The following is a 25,758-nucleotide window of genomic DNA, read 5'->3' as shown; positions in this document are numbered from 1 at the left end:
TCGTCCCATTTTAAAGATCGTCCCCGATTCTGGCCGTTCCTAAACCTTAAGAGACGCGGTGACCGTTGACATGGCAACGTATCGCTACTCCGTGACTCCGAGTGGATTTTGATCGATGCACGATACCAGCTAGGCTAAAACGAGTATTTTAAGTCTTCAAAGTCGCTCAAGCTCAGATCCAAATAAAGCAGCTGCTCGCAGACTATGCTCGCTCGCGTTCGTCTCAGTTTCGGTATACTTGAAGGCCTACATCTTCGGCAACAGACAATCAAAGCGCACACAAACGCCTAAAAAATCCGAGAACGAGCGTCAAATTAGAGTGCTAGGGATTGGATTGTTTCGGCTGAAACCAGCCAACTACATGTATGCTGATTTTAGATTGTCTCTTGTTTTAGCCGACTTGATTGGTATTTACTTCAAATATTATTCGTAAACAAAAAATACTTGCTAAGCGCATATGTTGTGCCTTTTTTTTAATTTTTCTTTTTTGAATATTACGCTCGTTAGCCATGTTGGCGCTGCAAGCGGGAAACGTAAGCGCGCTGCACTGCGTTGCGAAACCAACCTTGTTGCGTTTATGTCTCCCATTTTCTTAGGGGAACACCAACGTTGAAACTCCTACCTCTAAGTCATTTTTTTTCATGATCTTTTGTAGTTTCTCTTTAAGTCCAAGCGAAACCAAAAGCGGATTGCAACGCAAACACAAACCCACCGATCAAAACGCACTCTCATGAGTTGTTCTCGGTGCTTGAGTGGATCAATTGGGTGGTAACGAACACGTATAATGCCCTTGATCTAGTGTTTACTAGAAGCTTGATAGGCCACGTTGGCTCGTAGCGTTGGTAGCGCTTTAAGATGAAACGGAGAAACCGATGAACTCTCGGATTAAATGGTTTCAAATTCACAAAAAGAAAAAAAAACAAAGGGAGAATGAAGTAAACGTGCAAAGGCGCCCCTGTCTGTCTACGTCAGTCCTTGTGTTTTCTGGTGCTTACCTACGTGATCGTGAACCAACTGGCCTAAATCGACCGATCTCACCAGCCAGCTTCGCTACGCCGCCGGCATTCATCCTGGGAACTGTAGTCTTTCTGCACTAGAGTCACTAAATAAAGCTACGCTTTCAGAGTACCAAAACTCCCAAACTACGCGTCTGAAGCGCGTCAGGCGCCGCCATCTTGGGTCCACGCGCACATGGAGGGGCGCCTGTAGCTGAGCCAAGCCGAGCTGTAGCCGTCGCCTGCGCCAGCTGCCGTATCCGCAGCTGTGGCAGCGAATCAAGGTCGTGTTGTTCGTATCTCGACATAAGAACGAAGAAGTGCGTGCTGAGAAACGGACTTCAGCGTGCGCGCGCAGTAAACAGTAAGACAGCAGCAGGCAGCGGATCGCTGGACCCAAGATGGCGGCGTTGAAAAAACGCGATGATGATGATAGCGACTCACGTGACTGCCGCTGTCCAATGATGCTGTAGCGAACCAGAATATTGTTGAATAGATCGACTGCATTGTCGGCAAAGTGCCGAAGATAAGGAATGCGGTACTCTGAAAGCGTAGCTTATTTAGTGAATATATTCTGCACGCGCGACAACTAGAGGCTGCGGGTCGGCACGAGCTGACCCGTTCACTGTCGCCTGCCTCCTGTGAACTCCAATTATGGCGGCGTCACGCATGCTGGGCATGCTCGGTGAGATTGGTGTATTTTGTGTGTCCTAATGCCGGGGTAACAACGGTCATAGATCACACAAAAGACAGTCTGCAAACACGAGTCAGCGCAATATCCGTGGTGCGAATGCCGCGTGCTAAGTTTGCTCCTTTAACTCATTGCCACGCGCCATTCGAAGCACGAATCTCCGGTGACTCGCCTTAGAATTTGTGTGCCGACTGTCTTTTGCATGATGTATAGACACTTTCAGCGCGCGTGAGATTGAGCCGGCATAGCCGACCTTCCCTTGTCTTACCTAGAGTCACTAAATAAGCTACGCTTTCAGAGTACCGCATCCCTTATCTTTGCCACTTTGCCGACAATGCAGTCGCTCTATTCAACAACATTCTAATTCGCTACAGCATCATTGGACAACGGCAGTCACGTGAGTCGCTATCATCATCATCGCGTTTGTTCAACGCCGCCATCTTGGGTCCAGCGATCCGCTGCCTGCTGCTGTTTTACTGTTTACTGCGCTCGCACGCTGAAGTCCGTCGCTCAGCACGCGCTTCTTCCGTGTTACGTCGAGGTACGAACAACACGACCTTAATTCGCTGCCACAGCTGCGGCTACGGCAGATGGTGCAGGCGACGGCTACAGCTCGGCTTGGCTCAGCTACAGGCGCTCCTCCATGTGCGCGTGGACCCAAGATGGCGGCGCCTGACGCGCTTCAGACGCGTTGTTTGGGCGTTTCGGTACTCTGAAAGCGTAGCTTTATTTAGTGACTCTAGTCTTACCGAGATGCCGAGCCACCGAAGCGGGCGTTGACGAGCTTCGACAAAGGTCTATGCTGGGGAAAAGGACACAGTGACACTGGCTGTGTTCCAAAATTTACTCGATCCGACTCTCGAGTAAAAGTTTCGTACCGTGGCGTTCCAAAACTTACTCGAGCTTACTCGATGACGTCAAAACTCGCGTTCCAGAAGCGGGTTGTTTACTCCGGAGTAATTACTCACGCTACCCTCCTCGATCGGGGGGTAAAGTCGGATCAAATTGAGTAAATATGTCACGTGATCTGTTCGTTGTCTGCTTTCTGCGCCGACATCCGTCAAAGCTCGCTTGCTCCGTTGGTTTTGGTGGCGGACGTTCGAAATAACAAAGAATTAGATGCAGCATGTGTGGTTATTGCGATTAGCTGTTTTCAACGAAAGATATTGACTGCATTACATCCAGACCGTCCACCTTCTCGGGGAAGGTATACTTGTTATTATCTGAGTGCGAGCGTAAACAGGAGCTTCTCCGTATCCTCGTCCTCGGCGTTGGGGGGAATGCCGTATTCTCACGTTCAAGGCCGAAAATGTTTGAACGCAGCATATGATAATGTAGTATTTTTGTTTCCTCCAGGGTGTGTGTAATGAGAGGATAACGCTTGTAAAGCAGTGAAGGCTTCGAGAATTTCACTGTAATCAGATTCGCGTCAAAGCGAACGTGTGTTTCATATTCTGGAGAAAGCACCCTCGCGCTGTACCGCTATACCGTGTGGAATATATTTCTGCAAAACATAATCGGTGCAAATTACAATGCGTGGAATATATGCGTTTAGGGCACCGTGACTAGAATTGCAGCGATCGCGCTGATTATTAAAAACTTTTTTTTTTATGTCTAACTGTAAGGAGTAAGTAATTTTGATCTGAATATACAGCTCAAAAGGAAGGTGAGTAAAAGGAGCTGATGGATCCACCTCAAAAAACACTGCGTCGTCATTAATATTATCGTTCTTCGAGTGCTTTCTCCATGATCAAAAGGATCGTCTGCTATATTCTGCCATCGCTGCTGCGTTTTCTTTTTGCCGTAGCCCAAGACAAAGCCAATCCGCATAGTATCCAGGTAATTATCCCGGCCGTTCCAAAATCGAGTCGCGGATCGTTTACTCGCGATGTCAGGTGGTATTACCCGCTGAAGTAGGAGGCAGGTTACTCGGGTAAGATTTGGAACATAGCCACTGAAGATGACAATTACATGTCCTGCTGTGGTAATGATGAAGTGGAGCGAACGGAATAAGAGGGAACAAAAACTGAAGGTCGGTTATGGCGGCGCCCATGCGCAGCTGCTGCAAAAGCGTCTATGAGCAGTGCGATCCCCGGCTTATGTGAACCAGAACGCATACCTTCGACGAACGTTTCCTTCATTCATATATATATAGCTTCTTGCAACAACGAGGTAGAGGGGCTTAGAGCGATTAACCGGCGTTCCGGTCTGCACTCGAAAGTGACCCCCATAAGGCGGCTGCCATTGTACGCAAAGTTGACTACTCGTCACATGATCAAACCAAATACGTGACGTCACTGGAAAGATGGCAGCGCCCATGCAGCGGCTGGCCCCAGCTAGGCCGGAGCTTGTCGAATTCTTTGTTGGTTGTCGTTCGTCTCGGCGAGTTGATTTCAGACGCAGAAGCCGTCATATGAGGCCGCTCCAAAGCGACTTCAGAGTTCAGCGTGGTGTCTGACGTAGGTATAACGTGAAAACACAGAGGAACGGTCTGAATTTCGCTGGTTACCGACGGGGATATTGTCAAGGAAGAGACAATCTGCCCTGCGTTGCTCGGACCTTGGATTGATTCGGATACCGCTAGGATAAAATTTAAGGCTACGTTTCTGTGCTCTCGTTGACCATCGGAATCTTCGAGATCTGCAGTGATCGTGTGCAATATATTTGGATACACAGTTTAGCGACGGAAATTGCGTGAGTCGTGCTTGGCGGTGTGCAATCCTGCTGCAGCTTCGTTCAAATGACCGAAGGCCCAGTTTGGCTGTGCGGCGCACCGGAGAGCTGCCTTGAAGCTGGTAGTTCCCGTGCCGTGTTAAATGATGCTTTTCAGCTTCCCAAATTGTTCCGGCATAGACGTGCACTTTCACAGAGCACAGGTGTGCGGCGCACCGAAGAGCTGCCTTCAAGCTGGTAGTTCCTGTGCCATGCTCTAGGTGAGGCTGTGCTGCTTCCCAAATTGTTCCGGCGTAGACGTGCATTTTCTCGGAGCACAGGTGTGCGGCGCACAAGAGAGCTGCCTTCAAGCTGGTAGTTCCTGTGCCAGGCTTTAGGTGATGCTGTGCTGCTTCCCAAATTGTTCCGGCGTAAACGTGCACTTTCACGGAGCACAAGTGTTGCAGTTGATATTGATTCCGCTGGTCTGTCGCACGCTTCTTCGACACATAGGTTTCATCAACACTCGTTACGCGAATTGCAAGCTGTATCGACATTTCATTGCGCGTGTTCCTACCCAGTCCACCCGTTCACGCCGCTTTGCGACAACAGTCTGCAGCGGCTCATTACCAGAAAAGTGGTCCCGCATCCATTTCAGTCCAGTTCGCCCACGGCAGTCGCCAAACCCCAAGGGAGAGAATTTATTCGGACATAATGCCACTAAAGCAATGCAGCTTCTTTAGTGGTCAGCGTAGTCTCTCTTCTGTCAGTTTTGTTATATTGTCACGGGTGCTTGCTCTAGTCCTATCTTCTATCAATATTTACTAATCTGAAAGGTTCCAGGTCATGCTCAGCTGTCATCGTATGTTCTGGTGGAGGTGCTGGGTACTTTACCCGTAGCCCTTCACTCTGTGTGCACCTTGGCGGCTCCTCAGCCGAGTTGCCCGATAACGGGACACTGGTGGCGGACTATCCGGCGTCTTAAACCCTTGGTGAACCGTGAACCGATAACTATCCCGAGCCCAGCAGAAAGACCGCAAGACGAGCAAGTACCACAAAGACGAACCTCGAAAAAAAACCACGAAGAACCTAAAATCCGAGTCCGTCGCTGCTACCAGCAGGAACCATTGGAATTTGGTCTCTTGCCAGAAAAATCCGAAGCTGACTAAGCCAACAATGACAAACCTGTAATAGTGAACCGCGTCCACTTCCACTATTGTTTGTATGCCCGTCACACCTCACACTCCGACGCCCTTTCACGCATGGTATATGAAGATGTCGAGGGCTGGATTGAACAATATGACCGTGTTGCCCGCCACAGTGGGTGGACAGACAACCAGCTCCTGCAGAACCTATACTTCTCGTGGAAGAAACAGTCACGCACCTGTTTAAGAACCACGAATCCTCCTCAACGTCATGGGAAGTTTGCAAGATCAAGCTGAAGTGCACGCTCATCAGCCAACATTGACGAGAGAGAGCCGCGCGGGGACACGGCCCCAACAAGAGCGTCGCTGCCTTCGTGGAGGATGTTTTGCGCCTGATCGGGCACCCACGCCAACCCTGGTGCTACAGAAGACGAGAAGATAAGAATCCCAAGCCCCTCATGTTAGGGACAGCACCTTTGGCAGCCTTGTCCGCAACCCCATGACAACAATCGAAGGCTTCGTATCACCGAGACTTCCAACATTGAATGTACACTGCAGGCCGAGCCTGTCACTATTAACAACTCCTCAGCGTCTCGACACTCGAGTCTTCCAGCTGCAACTTCGACGCCAGACTCCCAGGCATCCGTAACATCATCCACATTGTTGTCCGGGAGGAGATCAGGAAGCTACTTTCTGCCATCAGTTGCCTAGCTTCTATTTTGATTGCTGAGATTGTTTCGGAACAAGTTCGACAGGCATTTCAACTGGAAACTTCTTCAAGCAAAGAGGCATCTGACGAACCGAGGACGACTTATGCCACAAAGCCACGACGTCCACCACCGGCTACCAGTTAATATTCAATGCCAATTCAACAAGACACCCTAACGCCGAAGCATTCCCAACATCGGAAAGAACCAGTGTAGGTTCTTGCTGAACAACGTACACCGAGGAAAACGGAGGTGCTGGAAACGGTCGACCGAACACCACTCTGGTACCACTGCATGAGGCCAACCATGTCTACTGGATGTGCCGGTACCAATGAATTGGCCTGCAAGAGTTTGTACCGAACGACCTTCTACCACGTCTCGAGGGGCGTCCGCGGGACATTGAGGATTATCTTCAGCGACCTTTGCCCCTGTTGCTGACGTTACCCCGAAGCTCCTGATCCCCATCACCTCGACAGGAGGTAAGCACGACAAAGCAGGTGAGCGGCAATGCAAGGACAGTTGATTTGGTGTTGGTTGTTGTCCAAGGACAATACCTAATAATTTGCCGACACCATTATCTGTGTCCATGCAATGATGCACAATATTTCCAACTTTGACGGAGAATGCCGCTGAGTGACTTGAAGAAATAGAATGGTTGGTTGTTCTCAAAAGTGGACACCAAGCATCACCCGACTTCACTTTGCCACACGAGACTTACACAAGTTGCAGTGGTCGCGGGATGCAGAAAAAAAATCGCCATTACGAAATGGAAGTGAAATGGCTTGGATAGCAAACAAACACTGTTGCCTGTTGCCAGCCATCAAGTCAACACTACAGCAAAAGGCACAGCCACGTAAGCACTACATGCCCGAGCTTGCTGCATTGACGCAGAGAACTACCAGGAAACTTTGCGGATTAGAAGCCAGCTCTGCAGCTTCAGTGCATCAAATGTCAGTGACCGCACACGACGTATGATTACAAGGCGGCATCTGTCGGTCCAAGCTGCCACTCGAACAAACTGAACACCGACGTGCCAGGAGTGTCATCCGACAACAAGGAGCACAGGTACTACGACTTGGCGCCTGACACGAGACTGTCGCTGAAAGAACTCGTTATGGAACCATTTTCTAAGAATCAATAATTATGTAATTAAGTGGAAATAAACATATTTGATACACTAACCAGATAAACATATTTCCGCTCGCCTTTACGCCTTCAGAGTCTCTACGCAAAGAATTATGTTCATGGCACGGGCTGGACCTTTTGAGGACACCAGCATCTCTGACCCCTCAATATTAACTAATGGGACATACCAGACTGGCAGACTGGTTGCATTGGGCTGCACTCGTTCCACTTCTCCTGAACATGTGGCGCGTCAGAAAACCAACACCAGTGATGTGAAAATGTTGTTTATTAATTTATTCCCTCCAAGGGCCTCTGTAGGCATTGCATAGAGGATACTTAAAGCTACACACGTGATAACATCGAAGCACACGGACATTAATGAGCACAAACCAGGCCCAGCTACCGAAAATAAATATTACACTAGTAAGAAATAACTATTTCTGCAACTTGTTGAGTGCAGAAACAAACACACCTCTGAGCATCTACTTTAATAGTATGGATACATTGTTATACATCAGGACACTTCCTTTACGTATGACACACTAGACCCTTTGCAGAACCCATCAAGCAAAACAACTGTCACCATTTTTTTTTTCGGCATAAAGCACACGACTGGGCTCGAGTTCACGTCGAACGTTAATGCAGCATTCGAGTCCAATAGGCGCTGAGCCGGGTTCACAGTGATGGCGGACATAACATTCTTGTCGAACAAATGCTCAAAGTATGAAAGCCTGGGATAATAGAATAGTAGCTACTGTAATTCGTTTCATCACAATTTGGCAAACGACAAAGGCTACAGTCTCGGTGAGCCAACATGCACGTTGGAGAGAGGCACATGACAACATGTCATTCAGAGTGATTGTCTGCACAGATTTGTCACGCACCTTCAATCCGTCTCTCTGATTGGCTCGAGGGGGCTGTGGCGGTTGCTCTTTTCCAAGTTACAGTGATACTAAGTATAGGCAGCCCACACTTTTGAAAAGAGTCTATTGAAGAGACCGAAAGGAATGGTCAACATTTTTCAACAAGACTGCTCTTCAGGCAAGGGATGAACACAAATGTGAAGAATCTTATCCAGGTAATTAGAAGAAGTAAATAATTGACCGACTAATGCAATACACTCTTGATGAAAAAAAAGTATTGCTGCAATGAATTTTACAAAAGAGAAAAAGGTGCAGTCAATCTATGCCTACACCAAAACAGTTGTTCTTATAGCAAAGTCCGAAAGCTCTGAAACAGGTGCCTGCAGCGATTTATTCATCCCCACACTTAATAAAACGTCATCCTCGTAGCTGGAAATAAGTGTGCACTTCGCACTCACAAAAAAAAGGAAGAAAAGCGATCGAAAGTAGAATCGTCGATTAGCACAAAAGGTTAAAGATTGCAGGAGTTTCCTCGCTAAAGGTTGCTGTGATTATGCAGTTACCTAGGGCTAAAACAAATTTCCTTAGGCCCTACATCCAACGCATAAATTTAGCGTCGATTTTCAGACATTCCAACGTTCAAACAAAGCTAAGAGAATGCGAAAAGTTTATGCTAAAAGCACTCGAAGTTCTATCGATCCTCGAACAGATCCCGAATCCGAGCACCGGTACGGCGATACGGCTGATGCTGTCTGACAGGTGTTAATATCCAGATGATCCAGGGCGATCTTGCGGAAGAAGGATATATAAGTCTCATTCCTTCATATTTTCACATTATACCTGCGTCAGCGAGCACGAAAAAGCCCGAAGTCGTCGGAAAGCCGCTGCACATCACGGCTTCCGCTCACCAAACAAACTCGCATCCGCCAGCCCTGGGCGCTGCCATCTTACCTGTGACGTCACGGCTCTTGGGAGGTCACTTGACGAGTAGTCACGTTTGCGTAAAACATGCGGCAATCGGGGGCGGGGGGGGGGGGGGGGGTTGCCACTTCCGAACTTCCGGTTTATCACTCTAAGCCCCTCTACCTTGTTGTCTTGCAAGTATATAGCAATTTTTCACGAAAGTTTCTATTTTCCCAGTTTTAAACAACTTTGCCATCGTATAATTATCTTTCGCTCGGGGCTCACATTTCGGCCCCGCGTCAATGCCGTGGCAGCGAGCGCCTGTATTTACTGTAGGCATTCAATCAGCCTCCAGACGCATGGATGGCCATGACCGACAAGCTTCTGGAACCTGGTATTCCATCCTTTATAGGTGTTGTTCGTCCGGTCTTTATCTTGAAGAGTGGCGTCGTAGATATTCCACCGTTCCAGGGGAAACTCCGGTCGCCGTCGGCTCACAGTCAGGCAAAGGGAAGAATTCGCTCTGGGTGCCGTCGCAGAAGGAACAAAAGCACAAGGAAGGGGCCGTTGACATACGTGCAATCAAAGTAGTCCAGCAGGCAGTGTTGTACGCGTTCCTCAAAAAAAGGAACGAAAGCTCGTTTCCTCGTTCCTTCTGATTTTTGTAACGCGTTCCCGTTACAAGTTACATCTCTGAAAAAGGAATTCGTTCCCGTTACAGTTAAAAAAATGGAACGTATCGTTACATATATACGTTACATTTGTATTTTGCTAATTACTATATTTTGTTTCTTCAAGCAGAGTTTTTTTGTTTGTTTTTATCGGTCCCATTAGTAGTCAACATACGATTATAGTTATAGACTTGAGCGTGTTGGAAGGGCAACAGGAGAAGAAAACAAGCGGAAGCAGGGTTTCATTTGTTGATATATTCAAGTTAAAAATCTCAGCTTTTAACCAAATTCATGTTTGTAGTGGACGATTCAGACGAGCCGAATGTACTTTTACCCAACATTGTACGAGAGTTTTACAGCAACCTCACACGTTTCAATTGAGCGAAGTCCCTTGTTCGAACTTAAAAACAGTTGCTTTTCGATGTTGCTGTCCGCAAGACGAGCAAGTCGAGGAGAGGGTAGGGCTTTTGGAAGCGCTTCTGGTCAAGAGATCCAACCAGTCAAAAGATCCAACGAGTCAAAAGGTCCAATAATGGATCTTTTGACGCGTTGGATCTTTTGACTCGCCAGACACGAGTCAAAAGATTCAATGTGGGTCAAAAGGTCCAACGAGTCAAGAGATCCAAAGAGTCAAAAGATCCACGGCGAGTCAAGAGGTCCAACGAGTCAAAAGGTCCAACGAGTCAGAAGGTCCAATAATGAATCGTTTGACCCGGCAGACGCGAGTCAAGAGATCGCATGCGGGTCAAAAGGTCCAATTACTCGAGAACTGCCGCGTCATATGGCAAGGGGGTCAAGCAAGGCCCCTCACCACTCCTGCCCTAGACGCGGGGAGGAATTGCACGATAAAATTCAGTAAACAATTTCTGACTTTACCCGTTTTCACCTCAAGAAACGTAGTAAAAAAAGACCGGCTTCTCGCGGAACACTGCCGATTTCCGCATTCGTGTAGAGAAATAAGATATAAGCAGGTGAATTGTAGATCAAGTATATGTGATCTTGTTAAGACGTACAGGTTCCAAACGCCAAAAGCTTCGCTTTTCCCTCCGACAACCAGATCTCGTAGGAACTACTTCGCGCCGCGTAGGAAGAATGCGCAAAGCTTGCTTTTTTTCTTTCGCTGAAAATGGGTACAGGTGCCTTAATTTTTGTTACAAAAAATGTTAAAGACATTTAAATTTGACGCGCCGTTTAACTCCTCACTATTTCCCGGTTTGCGGGCGGAAAACGGGCCCGAGCTAAGGGGCAGAATACAGGTTGTGATAGGGTGGGTTTTTGTTTGCAAACTAGTTCGTACAAGAAGGCCGATACAGAGTGCGTGTATATTTTTCAATTAAAAATGATTCGGTCGATTTTGTCCGTTCGTTACAAAAAAAAAACCACGACCATGGAAGATGACGCCCTTCGCACGTTTTTGAAACGCGATTGTTTTGCGTTCACGCTCGCTAGAAATATGTGCTAAAGAGCACCTTGTAGGTGATGTATGACTTGTTCGAAATGTGTTTCTCTTGTGCGAATAGCTAATTAAATGAGCGCCGAAAAAAAAAAGGAAAAAAATGACGGTCGTGCGTGTTTGAGGTCTGAATCTATTCTCTCAAACACTTCATTTGACAGACATGTTCGTCGCTGTTAAGGTTTCATTGTACAACCAACTACGAGATTCCCCGCTTGGAATTTTATCATTACACAAGAAAAATGACATAAAGAAAATGAAGAAGATGAACCGTACGCAGTCGACGCAAATCTCAGTGGTGTTTGTGGATATTGAAGCATCGCAATGCTTGTCAGCCATCCAAGGGGCGACATATTTCTAAACCGCAAATGAGCAATTTAGCCGGGGCCGTACGACGTTGTACTCTGTTTCACCTTGAAGGCTGGTTCACACTGTTGCGACCGACTACAACCAAGTCTGACGGAACAAGTTTTTAAGCCCCTCTTACGACCACACCGCGCAAAAGCAATGGCGGCCGTAAGCGGCCTAAAACTGCGTTGCCATAGCAACCCGTAAAATATATGAACGACGCGAACCGTTGCAGGCGCACACGGTCGGACTCATGCATGTGAGTGAACCAGCCAGCGCATCCGATCCTGCACTGACAGTGTGTCACGTGATCTTCCGGTTCGGCGCGGCGTCGCGCGGAGCGAGATGTCCCATGACGCTCTCGACTTCTAGCATATGCTGCGGTCAATCCTTAGGAGAAACGGAGTATAGCATTGGGTCTTCATGTGCACCACGCAGTAGTGGTTACATGAATGCACGCCGATGATGGTTCTCCGCACAGCGTGGTGCCAGTCAGCAGTCATGCTGCACAGGCCATATTAGCAATATACTGCGGAAAGACATGTTGACCCTCTGGATGGCTGTCAAACATTATGCTGTCCAAATCCAAAGCCATAAATGTTCCGCTTGTTCAACTTATGCTGCGTATACACGTCTCGTAATGAAGTCACCGACTAACTGATCGTTGGTTTCTAAATTCAAGAAACAACCTGCGCGTCCCCGCGACCGTACAGCTGGCGCAACACTCTGGAAATTTCTCCGATAATCAAGCATTGCCGACGAAGAAATTGCGTTGGTTACTAGCCCATTGAAATGGAAAACGCACCAACGCCGTGACACAGCCAGCCATTCAGGATCCCGAAACCTCTCGTCTCCAAGGCCACTGCATCATCTTCTCTCATCTCCCTCTTTTTTGTTGCTTTGTTATTAGACGCGGGATCCCACCCCGCTGCAGTGCAGTGACCGTCATGCCCCTCCTTGCCACCAGAAAACCTTCATCAGCCTTTTCTTTCTTTTCTACTCTTCTTCAAAGCCCTTCCTCCCCTTTCCCGTCAAGAGTCAAGAGGTCCAACGAGTCAAAAGGTCCAATAATGGATCTTTTGACTCGTTGGATCTTTTGACTCGTCAGACACGAGTCAAAAGATCCAATGTGGGTCAGGAGGTCCAAGGAGGCAAGAGATCCAACGAGTCAAAAGATCCACGGCGAGTCAAGAGATCCAAGGAGTCAAAAGGTCCAACGAGTCAGAAGGTCCAATAATGGATCTTTTGACCCGTTGGATCTTTTGACTCGATGGACCTCTTGACTCGTTGGATCTCTTGACCAGAAGCGTTTTGGAAGGTCAGTCTTAAAAATCACAAATGCTTTGTAAGGTTGGCTTTGTTGTTCATTTTGGAGGTGAGGGGGACAAAAGAAGAAATATATATGTTTGTATTTAATATTTTATGTGACCAATGTTCGGGACACAAGGGTGCGTTCGATGTCTGCCAGTCTGTGATCTTGTAACTGTAGGTCTCGTTATGGAAGCTCACAAGTGGCTGTAGTCGGCCTTAGCTTTCTGGGTGCATGATGATTCGTGGAACCAAAGAAAGAAGCTGAGCTTGAAACAACCCTCTTTCTTTGTCTTTTCCTACGACTAAAAGCCTTGCTTTTTGTACCGCAGTTTCGGGCACTGAAAAAAGAATCAATGTCCACCAGCTCTCCTGCACCCGATAGTGTTAGCAAGCGAGGACCACACAAAATAATCCACAATATTAGTAGCCAAAAAGGTAACGAGATCCTGCACTTCGTAAAGATATTGTTTTGGTACTTTCAAAATTCCCGGTTCGAAACAAAATAAAATTTACCCCACTGGACGAAAAAAAGGAATGCCGTTACTTTTTCCGTTCCAGTAAAAATGTAACGCGTTCCCGTTCCAGTTCCAGCGATGCAAAACGGAACGGCGGCGTTCCTTCGTTCCTCCTAAAAGGAACGCGTTCCAGGAACGCCGTTCCTTGGAACGCCGTTCCGTACAACACTGCCAGCAGGTCTCCGATGTCACCGGTAGACTTTACCCTGATGTAGGATCGTTCTTCGGGCAAAAGCTATGATGGAAGGAACGCCAGCCTATCCAAAATCCCACACAGCTTTCTGAATTGGTCATCTCTCTTGTACTTTTTTCAAAAGGCCAACACTCCCGTTCCTTCAAAATATTTAAAAAAATTCGCAACTCAATAGTTTTTCTATTACAGTTTTGCTTCAGTTTCCCTTCCCCCTCATCCTGAGATAATCCTTGATTTCAAATATATTTACGACGCACAATGACGGAAAGAATTTAATTCTCTTCATCGTCCACTTCAAGTATTATCCTGAACCCCAGAAAACCCATCCATTAGTAATGAAGGGACATAATGCCTATCCTTCATGTGCGCGCTTAGCGTGACATAAGCACGATGAAAAAGCGAGGTCACCGAAGGGTGACTTCGCTTCTCTGGTCACTCTTCGGGTTCGAAAATTTCGCTTCACGAAGTTTCTTGGGCGTGGCACAAGGCTGCTCCGGCATACCTTGAGTCAAGCAAGCTTGATCTTATCAGCTCCACTCAATATTAGTGAACTAAATTTTGGTCCCAAGTCGTTGCTTCTCTGCCTGTTTTGGCTTATCTTTGCTTGGGATGGAATGCCAGTTCTCCTAAAAATGGTGCAATGTCCATCGCGTCCTCACTTTACCCTAACCCGTGTTTTGCCCGGGTAGAAAAAAAAAATAAAGGAGGTGAGCTTTTGTCCGGGTATGTGAAAAAAACGGGTGAGCTTTTGTCCGGTGAACTTTTTTCCGGTGAGCTTCAGTTCGGTAAGCTTTTGTCCCGTGAGTTTTTGTCCGGTTACCATGTTGTTCACCACTCTTCCAAGCGGTAGTTAGTGAAAGTGCAATAGTTGCTGGATCACCGCTTCCAGCTCGGGGGCTAACTTCCGAGTAACTGCGGTAGCATAAAGCGTCCAGGAATAAAGGTGACGCGGACCACGCACTTCTTTCATTCTTAACAGAAGCGTTGTCTTTATTGTTCTTGCTGACATTTAAACTGGATGCTATACTTCGTTTCAGCTTCGGTCCGAGCGCGGCCGATGTTATGAGCCGAAGGGCCAATCAAACTGCGAAAGAGGCACAACGTCATGGCATGCCCTCTGCAGTTGATAGGACCAGCCGGTATTCGCCGTCTCTCTGCGCGTGCTCCTCAGCGGGCTAGTCTTATCAAGCGCAGACAGCACGCCATGACGCTGTGCTTTTTGCGGTGTTTGATTGGCCCTTCGGCTCATAACATTGGCCGCGCTCGGACCGAAGCTGAAACGAAGTATAACTCCAAGGGACCGCTCACTCCAAGCCGATAAGATTCGTAGTGAAGGCGGAAGTGCGGTCACTGCTTTGATAACGCGCCTCACTGAGGGAGAGGGCACAAATTATGTGCGGCCCACGCTTAAATAGCGGGAAAGCATAGAAGCACCGCGTTAAATCCGAAGATATCCCTACCCAAAGTGGCTATGCTGGTACGGAAAAATCCAGGTAAGAGGAAGAAAAATATCGTTTTAACGTCGCTTACTCGTGCGAAAACTCAAAACTCCGACTTGGTGAAAAACAAATTCTATATAATTAGATATATATATATAGCAGAAGTCAAGGAGTTGAAATCCTGGCTCCGCGGTTCATTTTGAATTTCAGCGGGTTCGTGAAACTTTGATTCATATGAACAAGTACGGTTCATTCATCTGCATTTTCTCGATTATTTCCTCTTTGCCATACGCACCCATACTAAAAAGAATACAACTTAAATTTTTAACTATTTAAAAAAAAAAAAAAGTTTTATTTGCTTTTTATTTCGCGTTTTTACGTTACGTAACTGGCGAACGACGAGCGAAGTGTAAGATAAAAAGAAAAGCTAATTAACGCTCGAATTTGCTCCGAAGAGCATTGTACCTTTTGCTCGTGTTGAGCCTCATCTAAATCTTCCTTTCTTGACGGGTCTTCGATTTAAATGCAATATAATTAATAAGTGTGGTGTTTGTACCTTTATACAGCCGGAAGTTAGTCTGACTCAATGGGCGAATTTCTCTCTCAGCTGTATAGATGCGGAATTCGGCCAGTGCAGTACAATCGCTTGGCCGGGGTCTTTAACGTGCACCACGCAGTAGTGATACACGACCGCACACCTTGACGATGCTCATCCAGATCGAAACGGGCAGGGGTGGGGATTGAACCCAGGATCCTTGGATACAACAGACCGAAGCTCTCGCTCTATGCCCTCCGAGCTCCGGTGCGCTGGGACACTCGACCACCGATTCCCCCGAAATACAAAACAACGCATATAAAATTTGGTCTAGTTAAATTTGTATCACAAAATGATGCTCTGTCAACTCTGAAGCCACTTGACATATTCAATCTTTGGCGCCATGTCCGGAAATAACCGATGCACCCCTGATTATCCTTGGGCAATGAATACCAATTTAAAGAAGAAAAAGTTTCATAGGGGAATCAAAGGACACCAAGAAAGTTAAAGAGTACTTGTAGTTTACTGAAACCACATTGTGTTTATAGTACTTTACATGGAGTACATTGCACCCGGTGTACTTACTGCTTTTCGTATAGTATATAACTTGTCATTTACTTTGTTTTTAGACGTACTTTACCCAACTTACTACTTTTCTCAAAGTATATGATTTCTCATTTACTTTGGTTTTGGATTTACTCTACTCAACAGTGCTCCTTGATGGCTCTAGTCGACCGTTTGTTTTTTTGTACTGCTCTTTCGCATTTGCTCCTGTGACTTCCGGCATCTCCGCAACAATGAGTTGTTGGCGCCCTGCCCTTTGTTGTACATACCGATGCCTTCCCTCTTTTGTTCTCCCCCGACGTCAGTTGACTTTCTCATGAATGCAGTGCTTAAAGTTCAAAGAGTCATAGCGAAAACAGATGGCTTACTAGGTTTCACTTGCAAAGTGATCTAGCCGAAATCAGCGAGTGGGTTTTCAAGACAAAATTAATTCAAGATTGAAGGAATAAGAAACACGCAGGACCAAATACAAACACAACCACATCCTTCAATTATACTTTGTTTCAGCTCAAGTCCATCCACAGCCGACGCTACGAGCTTATAGGGACCAATCAAGCTGTGTCAAATGCGCAAGTCATTAGGTATTTTGGAGCGTGAGCTACGCTGGCCGAGGTTGAGCAGTTTCGCGTGGCTGTCAAAGAGCCGTGCTGCGCAAGCGCGAGGAGCAGCGACGCGCACAGCTGGCGCGCCGGAGCCGCTGCCGCCGCGCACGCCTCGCCGGTCTGCGCGTGCGCGAGGAGCAGGGACGTCAGACGGCGCACAGCTGGCGCGCCGGAGCCAACGTTACTAGATTACCTCAGTTGTGGAACTCAAGCGGAAGCAGACAGCAACCAACCTACTTTTGCGGTGCTCCTGTGCATTCCTATAAAAAAAAAAAAAAAACGCGCGCCATTTTTTGCTTTAATCGGAGAACAGGAATTGCCTAATAACTATAGTGTTGTAGCAAAAAGGAGGTAACTTTATTAACATTATAGAAAATTAAAGACGTTTACAATTCTCTGTAATGCCGAATTAGAGCGCAGCTCTTGAGGAGGAGGAAGAAAGGGTATACCCCTCCTCCCCCTCCGTAGCCTCCCCTCCTCCTCGGCTGGTGCCCTCCCATTTAGCGGAAAATTTCGGCAAACATTTTCCGATAAATTTAGGGGAGAAATACTGCCGTTAACTTTAACGGGAAATCTAGCCAAAAATGTTCGCACCGAATTTAGTTTGAAATTAGGAAATTCTCGTAGACCGCGCCTCCACCTCCGCTAAGCCCTCCGCAACGAAGTAGCCGCTACTGCGCCTGCGCGCCGATGGCCTCGACTGCAGAGTTTCGGGTATCGTAGCAAGTTACGGAGAGCGTTGCGGGACAGCGGAAACGATCTACGAAAACTTCCTATTTATCGAAAATTTACCCCTTAAATTTAGCGGAAAAATTTCCCCACTAAATTTAGGGGGCAAAATGTTCCGCTGAAGTTAGCTGGAAAATTTCCCATTATGCAACGCGCGCGGTTGCGCCAACGCCAACGGCGTCGCCGCTCAACCCGGAAACGGGCGCTTAAGAGTTTCGCTCCAAAATGAAACTGTTTTAGCTACAGTATTTTTACATATCAGTGAGCGATGTTTAACTTCCAGTATAAGGCGTATTCACTGGTCGCCTTATTTGTTAGTGCTATCTGGAGCGCATGCTCAGAACGAGCCCACATTAATTGGCTGCTAAGACCGGCAATCTTGAGAGTGCGGAATGCACGTTACAAAAGAAATTCGTGTTGTTTCAATAAACAGCGAGCTGAAAGTAGCGCCGGCCTTGTGTCTCCTACTTTCTGTTCTTGTCTTGCAAAACTTTTGTACAAAAAAAAAAAAAAAAAAAAAGTTTTCGAGCTTGCAGATCTAAAGGTGCATACGCACATTCGCGTTTCAACGCGTTTGAGTGCGTTGCGGAGTCCTTGCGGCCAGGCGCGGTCGCTTGCAGAGCGACGCACGCCTCCCCGCAACGCTCGGTAGCGCGACGCAAGCGAGTAGAGACTTGTTCAACTTTCCGAAGCGTTGCGGTGCGTTCGGGTGCGTTCGACCAATCAGAAGCCGAAAGAGGAGAGGGGGTGACGTGTTCGCTCGCCCCACCCGGCCGACTCGGCGAGACGTCTGGAGACGTATCCGGTTCGCCGGTCGCAGAGCTTGCTTTTTCGTTTTGGGGAGCGGTGGGGACTGTATTTTCCAAGGGTCCATATCACAAGAGCGAATGACATTTTAGCGAACGGCGACATTTGAGCGAATGGTCGTTTTAGCGAATAACGGGGGCGCGCGTTAACCCATCCGTCGCGCTGCGCTTTACGCCGCCTCGCGGCGACAGTCTACGGCAACTCATTACAAAAATAGGGACTCACTTGGCCCACCCGAAAACGCCGCTTCGCGGCGTCCGACTATTCGCTAAAGTGTCGTTCGATGAAACGTGGGCGTTCGCTAAAACGTCATTCGATCAAGTGAGTGCCTCCCATTTTCCAAGGCTGCGATGGTTCAAGCTTGAGAAAACATCGGGGAAGCCGGCGAGATTGTCCCAAGATCGAACACTTCGACGCTGTCGCTGTGCGCCGCCATGTTGCCTTGGATTTCGCTTACTATTGGTGAGCCACTAGCGACGATAGCGCGTTCTTATTGGCTCTTGACTGCGGTTGACTGCGTGTCAACGCAAATGTGCGTACAAGTTTGGCGCAAGCGGTCTTCACAACGCAACGCGTCCGCTTGCCGCTACGGAACGCACTGCGCTCAAACGCGAATGTGCGTATGGGCCTTAAGACGTTTGCAGGCACCGGGCCTCTGGACGCCGCCATGCATATGCCGAGCTCAGCACAAAAGCCGAATTTGGGTCAAGCTCGTATTTTTTGACGATTGCTTTCGAAAGAGTTGGGGCACTAACAGGGCTGTGTTCCAGATCTAACACAGATGGATCCGGCCCTGGAGTAAAGCGCCAGACACATGGACGGCAGAATCGTCCGATCCGACGTCCGATCCGACAGTCCGAACGCAGCTCCGAATCGCCGCACGCGACAGTTTGAGACACACGCTTCCGACGTTGCATGCGACGCGACGACCCGTTCGGCTTCACCCAAGAGATCCAAGCGCTCCAGTGGAGGTTCGCGTTCCCATACCGATCTCTGGTCTCAGGATAACGGTTCAGCTCTCACGAGCGAAATTAGGAGCTCGTTCTAGCTGGCGCGTCCATTCTTTGCTGAGGCCATCTTTCTCGGATGGGCCATCGGGATTCACGCGTCCGGCTTCCCGTCGCCCGTCCGGTTTTCTTGTTCGTCCCTCCACGCGCAGCACCCCCTTTCCCCCCCCCCCCCCCCCCCCCCCCCCCGGGAGAACTCAGCCTGCCCTCCCCCCTCCCGGGAAAATGGAAATAGTCTATGCCGCTGAATGAGAGCAGAGCTAGCGCGAACGTCATGAAGACTAACTGGGTCAGTTAGTCATCATGACGTTCGCGCTAGCTCTGCTCTCATTCAGCGGCGTAGACTTTCCATTTTCCCGGCGGGGGTGCTGCGCGTTACTTTCTTGAAAGAACTGGAGATTGAAGCTAACGAACACACGCTGGTATTCCATTTCCCATGTATTTTGTCAATAAAGGCAACGTGGTGTTATTTTGTTTCCATGCCGCTACTAGAAGGTCGTTGCAAGGCACGTAAACAGCGTCTCGGTAAGGATCATGGACCGGGCCCGAGGGGAGGGGGGGGGGGGGGGCACAAGCCCCGATGCCCCCCCCGTAGTCTACGCCTATGCTCTCATTGGCTGGACGCTTCCGACAGTCCGTACGCCGTGCGAAACTATCTGGCACGTCGGACACACGCCGGATTGCCGATCCGATGTCTGAAGCGATCAAACTTTTCGGATCAGGCAGTCGTATTTCCGGATCGGACGACGGATCGGATGGATTTTTCGCGCATGTGTCTCGCGCTTAAGATGGTGTAAATTTTGAAATACGGCCACAATAAACGCCACTTCGTTTATTGTTAGTCTTTGTTACGTTACAGTGTGCCCCTCGCTTTCTTGAAGAAGGCGACGTAAACATCATGGCGTCGACATGCCCACAAGGCTTGTGGGCATGCCCGCAGTCCTCGTGTTGGGCAAGCACCGAGGTGTGGGGACAACAAACGGGTTCCCCGTCAATAGAAGACGAGGCCTGCTGATGACGTCACCGTTTGTGGATCTTCGCCCCTCCCCAAGCGGCAAACGCACTCTCGACGAGGGCTGCCGCAAAGTGGTAGACGCGTCCTTCTTGGCGTCGCCTCTTGTTAGCGTCGCGCTCGCTGTGAGACGCTGCACGCGAGTCGCGCTGTCGACGTTGCTGACGCAGGATATGTGGCGCTGCTGGGATTCACTAGTGATGACGCCTAAAGAAAGAGAGCTACGCAGGCCTGATCTTTTAAGAGGCGTTGGTAGAACGCGCTTGGCCGCTCTCAGACACAAATGTGTAAACGTATACTCTTTCGAACCCAGGCATATACCTTTCATCACTATGGAGTTCTGGACCGCCGCTGCTGCTGCTGCTGTTAATTTTTCTCCCGAGGATTCCAAACGCAGGTGAGCGCTGTATTTGGATGTACGTTTCTCCCTTAAATCAAATGTACCATATTTGTTTGCTCCGCCGACTACACTCGTTTAAAAGCTAAAAATTATGATGTGCAAACTATATTACTAATACTTTTTTTTCTTCAAGATCGTTCTGGGGGGTTCTTCGGCTTGTCCATAATTTGCAGCCTAAAAAGTTATTTTACGTACCCCCTAAAGGGTCCTTTGTAAAGAACCTATGAGTATTTCTTCTAAGCTTCTTTTATGATGCGAAAGAGCTCTTCTTCGCCCAGTTGCCTTTTTACCTTCTTACTGCGCTAGGTGGCGATAGTGCTTGAGGCGAAACCGTTCTTCACAAACTGAAAGACTTCTTAAGGCTTCAAAAACGAGCCTTTTTTATATAGAGTACGTTGTGTTTTGGTATGTTTTATCGGCGGATTATGCACTGGATATACGGATTATGCGCAAAGAGAAGACTATGGATTTCTCCGCAAAATACGATGCTTATGGCAAATATCTCTTCGTGATTTTCACAACTGAAGACTCTCGGGAACTTTAGCGTGTTCACTGCCCAGCGAAGCACTCTGGGACGACTACTTGTAGGTTTGTTCTTGAGTATTTTCGTCAATGAGGAGCCCGACTAGTACCACGCGCCGGTATCTCAAGGAGCCAGGCTTTTTACCACTGATACCTTCTGCGACCGAATAACATTCGTTTGGGGTTTCGGGTGAACAATATGCCGCACTGGAGTCACTGAATGTTCCCAGAGTATCGAATTCCATTCAGTCGTCTCACCGGAAGTCAATCCCGCAGAATCCAATTCTGATTGGCTGGTTTAGCCCGCGGCGGAATTAATCATTCGGCCATTTTGGAGATGAGCCCAAAACTACAAAAAACGTATTTAAAACGTTTTTACGTTGCCACGGGTACGGCGGGTACACGCGGGTGGGAGCTCTGGGCGTCGATGAGTTAGGACCGAAGGGAAAGTGCGTTTTCTCTAGATGTTTTATATCAACTAGCCGCTAATCTGGTTCGGCAAGGAAGATTGCCGTCTTATTTGCACGCTCCGGTTGCGTTGGTGCTGCGTTTCAAACTCTAAAGGCCTCAGGCGCTAAGCCTAACACTCGACTTCGATCTGTTTCGAGGCGAGAAAAAAAAACGAGACAGCGAGGAGCAACTCACAGACCACTCGGAACGAAGGAAATAACTTTAATATTAAAAAAACAATGTCGCCACAGGCCATTAAACTTGATTTAAGACTGCGCACGATAACGAACGCTACACTGTACGCGCTTTGCGACTGCAGCGCCGCGACTCGGTTCTGAAACGAAGCTTGTGAGTTCCGGTGGCCTGGGAACGTTCAATGAGTCTATGCCATGCCACAACCACGTGATATGTTAAACTACGGTAAACTCCGGCGAAATATTGATAGGCACCGATTTGCCTTAATATTGACCGACACATCAATAGGCACATTGAACTAGTAAGCACACAAGAACAGCAACTAAGTTTTTTTTTGTTTTGTTTTCGCGAAGTTATTGAAGTTTCAATTTTGATCTCAAAGGCTGAGGGCTCTACTGGCAACCCTCTCGAACGTCGACCACTTCATTGCGTATACACTCTTGATTTAGAACCGAGAAATATATTTGTTGATTAGTTGTGCTCTTTTGGGAAATTGTAGTTTTTTTTTTCACATAGATGATTAACAATATTATGTTTTATTTTGGACCGTCCAGTGTTTATTACCTATCCACAATAAATATATCATGTAAATTTAATTACAGAGGTTTTTTTTTTACCTTGATTTTATATTGTTTTGCGGATGTAGTGAATTGAGAACGAAAGGAGCTCGTATTGTGTGTGATTTGTTTTTCTGCTGACGCAATATTTTAATTTCAAATGCATTTTTTTTTTCAGATACGTGTCACAGTCACACGCAACCAGTGCCTACGAAGCCCCCCTCAGGTAGATTACTTCGGACACCGGCTTCGTGAGATACGAAACTTAAGGACCCCGAATCTGGGCGAGACTTAAAATAATTCGAGGCAATAGAGTGTTTTCTTTTCTCCTTCAGCCTAGTTTAGTCTGGTGTTCGTAATATTTGAGACTTGTTTTGTGTTTACAAACACGAGCCGTATTTTGTCTCCTTAGAGTCCTTCGGTTGGTTCGTTTCGGCAGACCTTCCCCGAGCATATGTTTGGGTTAGGAAGCAGAGTGTAAGGCGCAAACAACAATGGACACAAGAAAGAAGACACACACACTGACCTTTCTCGCTGGAATCGCAGTTGTGCGCCTTAAAGTAAAAAGTAAAAAGAAAACAAATCAAACAGAAAAATGATTTAAGGTAGCAGATATTCTCATTGCCTTTTGTCGCGGGCTCCAGACAATAGCCCTTCTCCGCTGCTGTTGAAATCCAACAATTTGACCTTCGTACTTTTCTGATAGTAGCGTGGTACGATTTTAAGCGTGTTCCGAATTTCGCACATTTATCGATTGGTTTCTCTCACATATGTTCAGCCTTCAAGGCTCAAACACAGGCGCAAAAAAAAAAACCAATCCCATAACAAGTCTACATCATCTCCTAAAAAAAAACAGCATTATTGTATTTTTATTTTACAGAAATCGCGGATATACTTTTAACAACAAAAACAAAAGTCAGAGGACACCTAACCACTTTTCAGTTCTGACTGCAAAAGCATGAACATCGTTCTTCCGCCCTCTTAGCCAGTCCGCGGCGTAGTGAAATGGACGGCCGAGCGGGCGCTTTCGCGAAGTGGCCGCGCTGTGGCGCGCTGAGCTCGGCCGTGCGACCTCTCCGGAATCTGCCCGGGCGGGCTCTTGCTCTGCTGACACTGCTGCCTTTTTACTGGCAGCCGCGCCGCTGCGTGCGCTGCGCCGCCATGGAAAGGGCCAGTCCGGTGGGTTTTTTTGGAACTACGCCGCGCGAGAGCCAATGGGAGCCTCGTTCTTTAATGACGCATGCCAGCCAATTGAAGCATAATCCATCGGAAATCGGCTTCACTTGGGAGAGGAGATTTTAGGTGCCGTTTGGCCAACGTTTGGCGTGCTTTCAAAGCTGATGACGTCGGTTCGCTCCATAAGACAGTTAATGATTTCGCGCTGAAACCCTGCTGGCTGTCTTTGCGCAGTAAATAATATCGTTCTCCGAGAAAGGGTTGGTAGGGACGACTTCCGCATCTTTCCAATTCCGTGCGTTTTTCGCACGGAATTTTTTCGCACTTGTGTTCCAGCCTTTATTCTCGACATATCAGAGCGGAAATCGCCTTTCTGGAGCTTTACTCTCATGTGATGGCGCCTCTTTCGGACACCCTGCCTCAAGCACGGTCTCGTTGCCTTCCAGCGTGCATTGGTTGCGCGAGCACGGTCGAAGCTAACGAGACGCCTAAATGTTATTGAAGCCAAGAAGCTCGCGTTCGAGGCAGGACAACAGCTGAAATGCGTCCCTGCCGTTTCTATCCTGTGACGACACGCAATATCCATGTAATGAAATTCTAATTCTATGTTTCTGGTCTCCTTGGTAACTGACTCGGCAATATCAAACAATGCGGAGCGCGGGTTCGTCTGCTTCCTGAGCAGGCGTTGTGGTGGCGTCAGAACGGCGAGCTCTGATTCGCTCCGATTAGAGGATAGTGGGTAGACGCCAAGGAAACTTGCTTTGAGGCCTACCCACTGTTCTAAGAATCAGAGCCAATCAGATCTAGGCGTTCTAACGCCCCCATAACCCCGAAAGAAGCAGACGAACTTGTGCTCCGGATAGTATTTCATGAGTACCGACCAAGTTAACAATTACTTCCTTTTTTTATGTAGTTCCTTCGCTGACACGCCACGTTAACGTATTTCTCTTGTCGGACTACTCACACTGCAACTTGTTTAAGACTATCGGAGATCAGCGCCTTTACATGACGGTTCTGCTGAATGGAGTAAGTAAAAAAAAAACATTAGCCCCGCAGTTAAAAATATAGAACAACAAACAAAAGTGTGCTTTGTTGTATGTTCAGTGATAGGCAGATCTTTAGTCGCTCATAATAAATTGTACTTTTTTCAGGCCCCAATTGGTCGCATGAAAAGCCAGACATACTAAAAAAGAAAGACGCGCGTTTATTTTATTGTAGATTTGCCGCCTTATTTTGCCTCTTTTTGACGAAGGTGACCACATTAATGCTCAGTACGCCATTTACGAACTGTCGAAAATACACGCTTAAATTATTTTGCCTGCTGGTACCTTGGATCGCTCCATACTTATGCATTTATGATTTGGTCACGGTGTTGATGTACGATTTCTACCTTAATTTCCACGACTTATTTTCTCGAAGACCACAACAAATTGGTCTAGGCTTTGCTTTTTGTGAATTAAAGAGACTCCGCGATATTTGAGGGTCAGTGCACTTGCGTGACATTGGATTCAGAAACACTCTACGACTGTAAGAGATATAGGGTTAGTCCAGCGTGTAAAGGACTGACATGTCCCAAGTAAGGGGTGACCATGCATCCGTCTCTATTTTTTTTTTCTTTTTTTCAATGGAGCTTTACGTCTTATTTTCGTGGGAACGTGCCCGCATAGTTGCCAAATGCGTTCTAAGCGAATGGAGGAAATCTGAAAGAATACATAATAAATGTTATAAAAATAAACATTGTATGAACACGTTTCTTCCCGAAGTAAATTTAAAGCTGTTTCTGCGGTTCCATCTGTTAATATGTTCCGTTCGCGCACTGCAGTTTTCTATGCTACTATATTTGACATGCTTAGGTTTTGTAAAAAAAAAAAAAAATTAAGAAGAAAGGTGCTTCCGTGCTCATCTAAACGAAGAACCTCGAAACAAAATGTTCATTTGTAGAGGGAATTCAGTAGAAGCAGAGCTGGCTTTATTTTTCGGCCCCGCACCTCCCTTTCCCACTCTCGACAGTCCCCCTCCCCCCTTCCCTTTTTAGCTGCCTAAGGTGGCTCATGGGGGCCACCTTTGGCAGCTAACCTGAGCTTTCCTTAAAGAAACCTACAGAGTGCCGCCTCCCCCCCCCCCCCCCCCCCAAACCCCCCTCAACTTCTCTTGTAACCTGTAAGTAACGCTAGTAGCCGGACGAGATTCG

At 47.6% G+C, this 25,758-nt stretch overlaps 1 protein-coding gene across 1 annotated transcript in view; it reads left to right on the top strand.

The window, feature by feature from the left end:
• The first annotated feature begins 15,028 nt into the window (after positions 1-15,028).
• Positions 15,029-25,758, top strand: part of LOC115311291 — a 47,474-nt gene continuing 36,744 nt past the window's right edge. The window contains exons 1-4 of the mRNA XM_040209405.1: positions 15,029-15,065; positions 20,581-20,664; positions 22,570-22,617; positions 24,481-24,593. Coding sequence (XP_040065339.1) covers positions 15,044-15,065; positions 20,581-20,664; positions 22,570-22,617; positions 24,481-24,593 — 267 coding nt within the window. The 5' untranslated portion in view covers positions 15,029-15,043. The remainder of the gene's footprint in view (positions 15,066-20,580; positions 20,665-22,569; positions 22,618-24,480; positions 24,594-25,758) is intronic.

This window comes from Ixodes scapularis, unplaced genomic scaffold (assembly GCF_016920785.2).
Source record: "Ixodes scapularis isolate PalLabHiFi unplaced genomic scaffold, ASM1692078v2 PGA_scaffold4__175_contigs__length_147842914, whole genome shotgun sequence".
Taxonomy (NCBI): domain Eukaryota; kingdom Metazoa; phylum Arthropoda; class Arachnida; order Ixodida; family Ixodidae; genus Ixodes; species Ixodes scapularis.
The sequence above is the reverse complement of the archived record's forward strand: the minus strand, read 5'-3'. Positions and strand labels throughout refer to the sequence as shown.